Raw genomic sequence first — 7,747 nt, forward strand, 5'->3', positions numbered from 1 at the left:
GGGGCGCAATGTGAGCAGAGCCGTCTCTCCCGCCAGGATTTTGAAGCTTCCCTGTTTTTTTGTCAATAAGTGGGGGGGGGGGGGGGGGGGACAGCATCCACATCGATTAACGATTCGCATGTTTCGTCCCACTGAGCACTGCTGAAAGGAGACCAGCGGGCAGCATCTCAAGAACTCCCAAACACCGCATCTCCTCTCAATCTTTACAATGCCCGGCTGACATTTTCTTTTTTTTAAATGCCTAGGGGGATGGGAGGGAGGGGGGACCCCCTCCTCGCCCCCCAGTGGGAGCTGCCCCTGTGTGGCACAAAGTGATGCGGCACCTGGCCGGCAAGTCCCCAACTCCCTCCGTTGTCTTGCCTCGGGGGGCTGAAAACCAAATCCGTGTGCCTACAGAATCGTCTCCGATATTTGTGGACGGTTATTAACGCCTCTTCAGAGTTAAAACCATCATGGTCGTCATCTTCCTTGTTATCCTCGGTAGTACTTTTGCCAGTCCGCTGCCAGATGAAAGTCTCCCCAGGGCGTGCGCGGCGCCGGTGATGTTCGACCGGCACTGAAGGTCCGCTAGAGACGTTGACTCTCCTCCACGCCTGTTGGCCGTGGCTGGGAATTGAACTCGGCTCTCTGGGTTGATAGCATCGCCCGTCACACACTACCCCACCGCAGAGCTCAATCGTGCAGAGATAATTTATTATTTATAATTATCTTCCAATGAACACGGAATTCGGGAGACTCTCCGATGATCTAAACCAGCGGGCGGCAACCAGCGGCTCCGGGAGCGGCACGCGGTGCCTCGTTCAGGGCTGCTGCAGCAGCAGCGGCTCCTGAGATTCTCGTAAAAAATGTGGCGCTTCGAGTTATTGTGGTTGCCGATCCCGGACCATGGGAGTCTAGCTCACCATGGAAGTCCAGTTTATGGTGGAAGTCCAGTTTACCATGGAAGTCCAGTTTACCATGGAAGTCCAATTTACCATGGGAGTCCAGTTTACAAAGGGAGTCCAGTTCACCATGGGAGTCCAGTTTACAAAGGGAGTCCAGTTCACCATGGGAGTCCAGTTCACCATGGGAGTCCAGTTTACAAAGGGAGTCCAGTTCACCATGGAAGTCCAGTTCACCATGGAAGTCCAGTTCACCATGGGAGTCCAGTTCACCATGGAAGTCCAATTCACCATGGGAGTCCAGTTCACCATGGGCAGGGCTCAGCAATCTGCGGCTCCAGGAGCCGCGTGCGTAGCTCACCAAGGGACCGCCACGACCCGTCTCGTAATCACCGCCACAGTTCACTGCGGCTGCTCTGCACGACCGCCATTCGCCACTAAGTGGCGGTGACGTCACCACGACGCTTGTGCCAGGCTATGTGCACCTTGAGGCCACGTGAAATGTCGAACGCCCGCTGGCAGGAGGTCACGGGTCGACTGACTGAGATGAGTGGCTGATGCACCACCTGTGCCCCCTACTGCTTTTCATGACCTGCACCCAGCGATGTAGATGGGGGGGCAAACCCAACGGCATCGTCAATGGAACAGGTCGCGAGTGGCGGTGGGCTAAAGCGTGGTTAATTCGCGTCTTCGTGTGGCTGGCGTTGTTGACTTGGAGCCGCAGCTGTGATTCGACATGGAGGTGGTTGATGAGCCGGATGATTGCGTCTGGAGTAGCAGAGTGGTGAATCATCGTCGCTGTGGTGACGATGATTAATGTAATTACATGTTTATGAATCTGAAAAAAAAACGACTTCATGGAGATATTTGAGTACGTTTTTTGGGCTCTGTGTGAGTCTATGGATCTCTGTGTGAGTATATGGGTCTTTGTGTGAGTCTCTGGGTTTCTGTGTGAATCTATATGTCGCTGTGTGAGTCTATGAGTCTGCATATGAGTATCTGGGTCTCTATGTGAGTCTACGGGTCTTTGTGTGAGTCTATGGGTCTCTATGTGCGTCTATGGGTCTCTGTGTGAGTCTACATGTCTCTGTGTGAGTTTACAGGTCTCTGTGTGAGTTTATGAGTCTATATATGAGTCTCTATGTGCTGTCTATGGGTCTCTATGTGAGCCTATTGGTCTCTGTGTGAGTTTACAGGTCTCTGTGTGAGTTTACAGGTCTCTGTGTGAGTCTATGAGTCTATATATGAGTCTCTATGTGCTGTCTATGGGTCTCTATGTGCGTCTATGGGTCTCTGTGTGAGTTTACAGGTCTCTGTGTGAATCTATGAGTCTGTATATGAGTCCATGGGTCTCTATGTGCTGTCTATGGGTCTCTATGTGAGTCTATTGGTCTCTGTGTGAGTCAATGGGTCTCAGTGTGAATCTACAGGCATCTTCTTCATACGGATGAGGATGATGATGATGATGGTGCAGAACCACATCTGTGATTCCACGTGGAGGTGGTGGATGGGCCGGCTGATCGCGACCAGCAGCGGCGCGGAGCGGTGATTCACCATCGCTGCTGTGATGCTGCCCAAGCAGCAGAGCATTGGGCCACGTGTGTTCATCACGTGACTACTTTATTAATCGTCTGCGTCGGGTGGCGGATGTCTGTACGACACAACAATGTTCACCTACCTCTCTATGACCCCCCCCCCCCCCCAAAAAAAAACCCCCACGTATGTTGCCAACGTGCGTTCGCATTGCGTGTGTTTTTATTATTTTCAATTGCTGATTTTGTTGTTGCATTATATCGATGTGTTTTTGTTTACACCCAGGAAGGCCGGCCGGCTAGCCGTGGGGTCACCGGGTCACGGGCGTGAGGCGCCCGGCGATGCCGTCGCGAGCAAAGCTGCAACGAGCCCGAGGCCCCGACGAGACGGCCTCCCTCGCGGGCGCCGCGCTCTGAGGGCGCCACTCCGATGGACCCTGGAATGACGCCCGGAGCTCCGTTCCTTGACGCCCGTGTTGTACTCCCTGCGAGAAGAACACCGCAGGGCCGTTACGTCGCCGTTCGCGGAACAATTCTGTTTCGCACGGCGGCGAGGTAGCTGACGCCCTCGTGATCGCTAACCACAACCCACAACCACCACCACTGCCGTCACTACCACAACCACCGCCAACACCACCGCCACCACTGCTATCACTACTACAACCACCACCAACACCGCCACCACCACCACTGCCACCACGAACACCACTGCCGTCACTATCACAACCGCCACCAGCACCAACCATCATCGCCACTACCACCACCAACACCACCAACACCGCCAACACCGCCACCACCAACACCACCAACACCACCCCGGCCACCACCGCCGCCCGTGTGAAGACCCCAAGCTGTGAGCCCCCAACGATGTCTCGGTGGCTGCGTGCCCTCCGGGCGGCCGGGCGCTAGGTGGGTGGTGAATGGTGGGTGGGTGGTGGGTGGTGAATGGTGGGTGGGTGGGTGGTGGGTGGTGGGGGAGGCGGTGGAGAGAACCCCGCCAGGAATTCGACGCCGCTCCAAGTGAACGGGAGGGGTTGCGGAGATCGATCCGATTGCGGGGTGGGGGCGTGGTGGAGGGGAGGGAATAAAATCGATTTGCAAATCAAGAATCAAATTCAATGAAATAGCTACCTCCTCGATGAGCCGCGTCACCATACAATAATTACAATTATAATAATTACATCATCATCATTTAGTTACGGACCAATCAGTGACCAGGAATTGAACTGTACAATTCAGATCACGAGGCAAGCCCTCTGAACGCAAGTTGAATATTTACGTTGCGCAGACAACAACAATAGCAACAACAACAGCAGCAGCAACAACAACAACGGCACCTATGCCCCTGTGAGTCTGAAGACTGCTCCTGCTCGAGAGGGTCACGTGTGGAGGCTGCACTGGCCAGAGGGGACGCCTACTTGCTGTACTGCCATCGTTTGGCCAGCCTTGCCTGGAAGGTCTCACGCAGCATTCACAATTCGCTCCGCCAACTCCCACCACCACCTACCACCACCCACCGCCACCACCACCACCGACCACCACCCACCGCCACCACCACCCACCCGAAGCGCTAGCTATTGAGCTCGGCACTCCAAGTCACTAAGACACCAGTTGCGAGGCACTTTGCGCTAGCAACAGGCAAGGCAGGCACTCGCATAGAGACCGAACTTTCTGCACGCTAGCAATAAGGCACTTAGACGCGAGCTCCTCGCCATGAGCCACTGAAGATGAGCAATAGACATTTTAGGCATTCGACGCGAGCAATGTACAAAGTAGGCACTTGCCATAGGCACCAGCAATAGGCGTCATAGACAGCGGGCACTAGCAATAGGCATTGCACAATAGGCGCCAGCAAGAGGCACTGGCATACAACAATAATAGTCGCTGGTCACTGGAGATTCTGTGTGGATCATCGTCACTTGAAAAAGAGGAAGGGATATCGAAGTTCATTCTGTGATATCCACTTGCACGGGCCGTTGTGTGTGGATCAGTGCCACTTGAAAACGAAGAAAGGAGCTGAGAAGTAGCTCTGTGACCTCCGCTTCCACGGGTCGTTCTGAGTGGAGCAGAGAAGAAGAAGAAGCGTGTTGTTGTTGTTGTTGCTTCTGCCGCCGCCATGCTGGCGAGGATGCGGCCTGGCCGCCGTGGCTCCCCCGCCACGCTGCTGCCGCTGCTGCTCGTGTCCACGGCGCTGGCCGTGACCACCATGGTGGCTCGCCTGGGCCGCGCCTCGGCCTGCCCGGCGCGCTGCGACTGCTCGCCCCACAACCGCTCGGTGGTCTGCCACCGGCGGCGCCTCGCCTCCATCCCCGAGGGGATCCCCACGGAGACGCGCTCGCTCGACCTCAGCAAGAACCGCATCCGGGCGCTGGCCGCCGACGACTTCGCCGCCTTCCCGCTGCTCGAGGAGGTCGACGTGAGCGAGAACGTGCTGGCGAGCGTCGAGGACGGCGCCTTCAACAACCTGCCCAACCTGCGCTCGCTGCGCCTGCGGAGCAACCGCCTCAAGCTCATCCCCCTGGGCGCCTTCGCGGGCCTGGGCAACCTCACGCACCTCGACATCAGCGACAACCGCGTCGTCGTCCTCCTCGACCTCATGTTCGCCGACCTGCGCAGCCTGCGCTCGCTGGACGTGGGCGACAACGAGCTGGTGTACGTGTCGCAGCGCGCCGTCGCCGGCCTGCACAGCCTCGAGCACCTGGCGCTCGAGCGCTGCAACCTCACCTCGGTGCCGGCCGACGCGCTCTCCCACCTGCACCGGCTGCTGTCGCTGCGGCTGCGCCACCTGGGCATCGGCGCCGTGCCGCCCTACGCGCTGCGCCGCCTGTCGCGCCTCAAGACGCTCGAGGTGGAGCACTGGCCCCTGCTCGAGGCGCTGGCGCCCAACAGCCTCTACGGGCTCAACCTGACGCGCCTCGCCGTCACGCACTGCAACCTGACGGCCGTGCCCTACGCGGCGCTGCGCCACCTCGTCTACCTGCGGCTGCTCGACCTCTCCTTCAACCCCATCGCCGCCATCGAGGGCCGCCTGCTCGTGGACCTGGCGCGCCTCCAGGAGCTGCACCTGGCGGGCGCGCGGCTCGCCACCGTGGAGGCCCGCGCCTTCCACGGCCTCGGCCGCCTGCGGCTGCTCAACGTGTCGGGCAACCGCCTGGACACGCTCGAGGAGGCCGCCTTCCAGTCGGTGGCCAACCTCGCCGTGCTGCGCCTCGACGGCAACCCGCTCGCCTGCGACTGCCGCCTGCTGTGGCTGCTGCGCCGACGCCGGCGCCTGAGCTTCGACGGCGCGCAGCCGGCGTGCGCCGCGCCCGACGGCGTCCGCGGCTGGGAGTTCCGCAACTTCCCCGACGTCCTCCTGCCCGACTACTTCACCTGCCGCCGCCCGCGGATCCTCGACGAGGCCGGCGCCGCAGCCGCCGCGCCGGCCTCGTCGTCGGCGTCGTCGGCGCCGCCGCCGCCCCCCGGGTCGTCGCCGTCGCGCTGGAGGAGCGCCGTGGTGGACGAGGGCCACAGCGCCGTGTTCCCGTGCCGCGCCGAGGGCGACCCGCCGCCCCGGGTCTTCTGGCTGTCGCCGCAGAGGGCCGCGCTGACGGCGCGGGGCAACGGCCGCATGCTCGTGTCGCCCGACGGCGCCCTGGAGGTGCGCTACGCGCAGCCGGGCGACGGCGGCGTGTACACGTGCGTGGCGGCCAACGCGGGCGGCAACGACACCCTGGCGGTGCGACTCGCCGTGCGGGGCCACGCGGGCGCCGACCACTTCCTGCACATGGCCAGGACCACGCCGCTGGTGGACGGCGCGGCCAGGCCGGGCCACGGCGACAACGGCAGCTGGGACGACGACGGCGGCAGCGGCGGCGGAGGGAGCGGCGACGTGGCGCTGCCCCACAAGAGGTTCCTGCTCAACCTGCAGACGGTGCTCGTGGCCACGGCCATGGGGTGCTGCTCCTTCCTGGGCGTCGTGCTGCTCTGCCTGCTGCTCCTGTTCGTCTGGAGCCGCGCCAAGGGGCGCGTGAAGAAGACCTTCGACGTGGGACACGTGCCGCGCTGCAGCCAAGAAGGCGGCGGCGGCGGCGGCGGCGCCGAGCCGAGGACATTCAGCACCCGCATGATGTAGGAGGCGGCCTGAAGAGAGCCGCCGTTGTGACGTCGTCGCCGCCGTCGTTGTGACGTCATCGCCGTCGTCATCGGCTTCATCGTCACGTTGATCGGCAGCGGCAGCAGCAGCAGCATCAACACAGGAGTCGTCGTTCTATTTCTCATTACCACTGTCACGGCACCAATGTGATCGTCAGTAGCAGTCAGAATGAGAATGTGTGTTGACGCTGATGAGCTTCGAAGTTCCTTCTCGCAGATGTCCGGTGGGCAACGGCATCGTTGTTTCTCATCATCATCATCAGCAGCAGCAGCATCGGGCAATCATCAATGCGATCTTTATCAGCAGCAGCAGCAGCATCGCTATGTCTCATCATCAACATGCATTTGTTACGAGTTGTCTTCACTATTGTATAATCATCATGACTTCTTCATCATCATTATCATCGTGGGGTCGATAAATAAGTACAACTTCGTAAGGCTGCACTGCAATTATATTGCTGACTCTGTATGAACTCACGTTGTAAAATCTTTAAATAAATCGTGTAATAATAATAATGCTAAGACAGCCCGTACGTCCAGTAAAGCTTCACGCTGAGTCTAATTACTCATCGTTCAAGAGGGTCCTGCACGGAGATGTTTGGCACAATCTTAAATGACAATTTTATCCGATTTGGCTCGTCAGGTGTTGGAGGGTAGTTCCAATACAAAACTTGGCAGGATCCTCTTGAAAACGAGTCCTCTGAACTCAGCGAGGCTACAGTGGCTGAACGATAACAATAACAATACAGCAAGTCCTCGTTTAACGCGCTCGTCTTAGTAGATGCGTTCATAAAAAGTGCCGCGCGAATAAAAAAAACACTTGGCGAAAACAAACTCCCCATCGGTGATGTAACAACGACGACGTTTGTCGAGACGCGACGCGATCACGACGACGACTACCGCCGCGCACGCACGCGGTGAGATCGCGGGACACGTAGCCAAGGGCGCGTCACCACCACGTGACCGTATCACTCAGCGTTAGCGCATCGCTGTGCACAGGCTCAGCCGTGGCGCAGCTCAATAAAGTAGTTCGTCGTAAATTGCTGAGAAACCGCGCCATAACGGTGCACGCATTCCGTGTTATAGCGGTGGACGCATTCCGTGTTATAACGATGGATGCGTTCCGCGCTATACCTGTGCACGCGTTATAACGGTGCCCGTTCCGCGTTATAACGGGGTTGGGGGGGGGGGGGGGTGAGG

General features: G+C 58.9%; 1 protein-coding gene across 1 annotated transcript in view; it reads left to right on the forward strand.

The window, feature by feature from the left end:
* The first annotated feature begins 3,501 nt into the window (after positions 1-3,501).
* Positions 3,502-7,747, forward strand: part of LOC133344961 (leucine-rich repeat and immunoglobulin-like domain-containing nogo receptor-interacting protein 1) — a 6,332-nt gene continuing 2,086 nt past the window's right edge. Inside the window, exon 1 of the mRNA XM_061555710.1 lies at positions 3,502-7,747. This exon is cut by the window's right edge and continues 2,086 nt beyond it. Coding sequence (XP_061411694.1) covers positions 4,530-6,527 — 1,998 coding nt within the window. The 5' untranslated portion in view covers positions 3,502-4,529 and the 3' untranslated portion in view covers positions 6,528-7,747.

Source organism: Lethenteron reissneri, chromosome 1, assembly GCF_015708825.2.
Source record: "Lethenteron reissneri isolate LAM-NWPU_2019-01 chromosome 1, ASM1570882v1, whole genome shotgun sequence".
NCBI classification, from domain to species: domain Eukaryota; kingdom Metazoa; phylum Chordata; class Hyperoartia; order Petromyzontiformes; family Petromyzontidae; genus Lethenteron; species Lethenteron reissneri.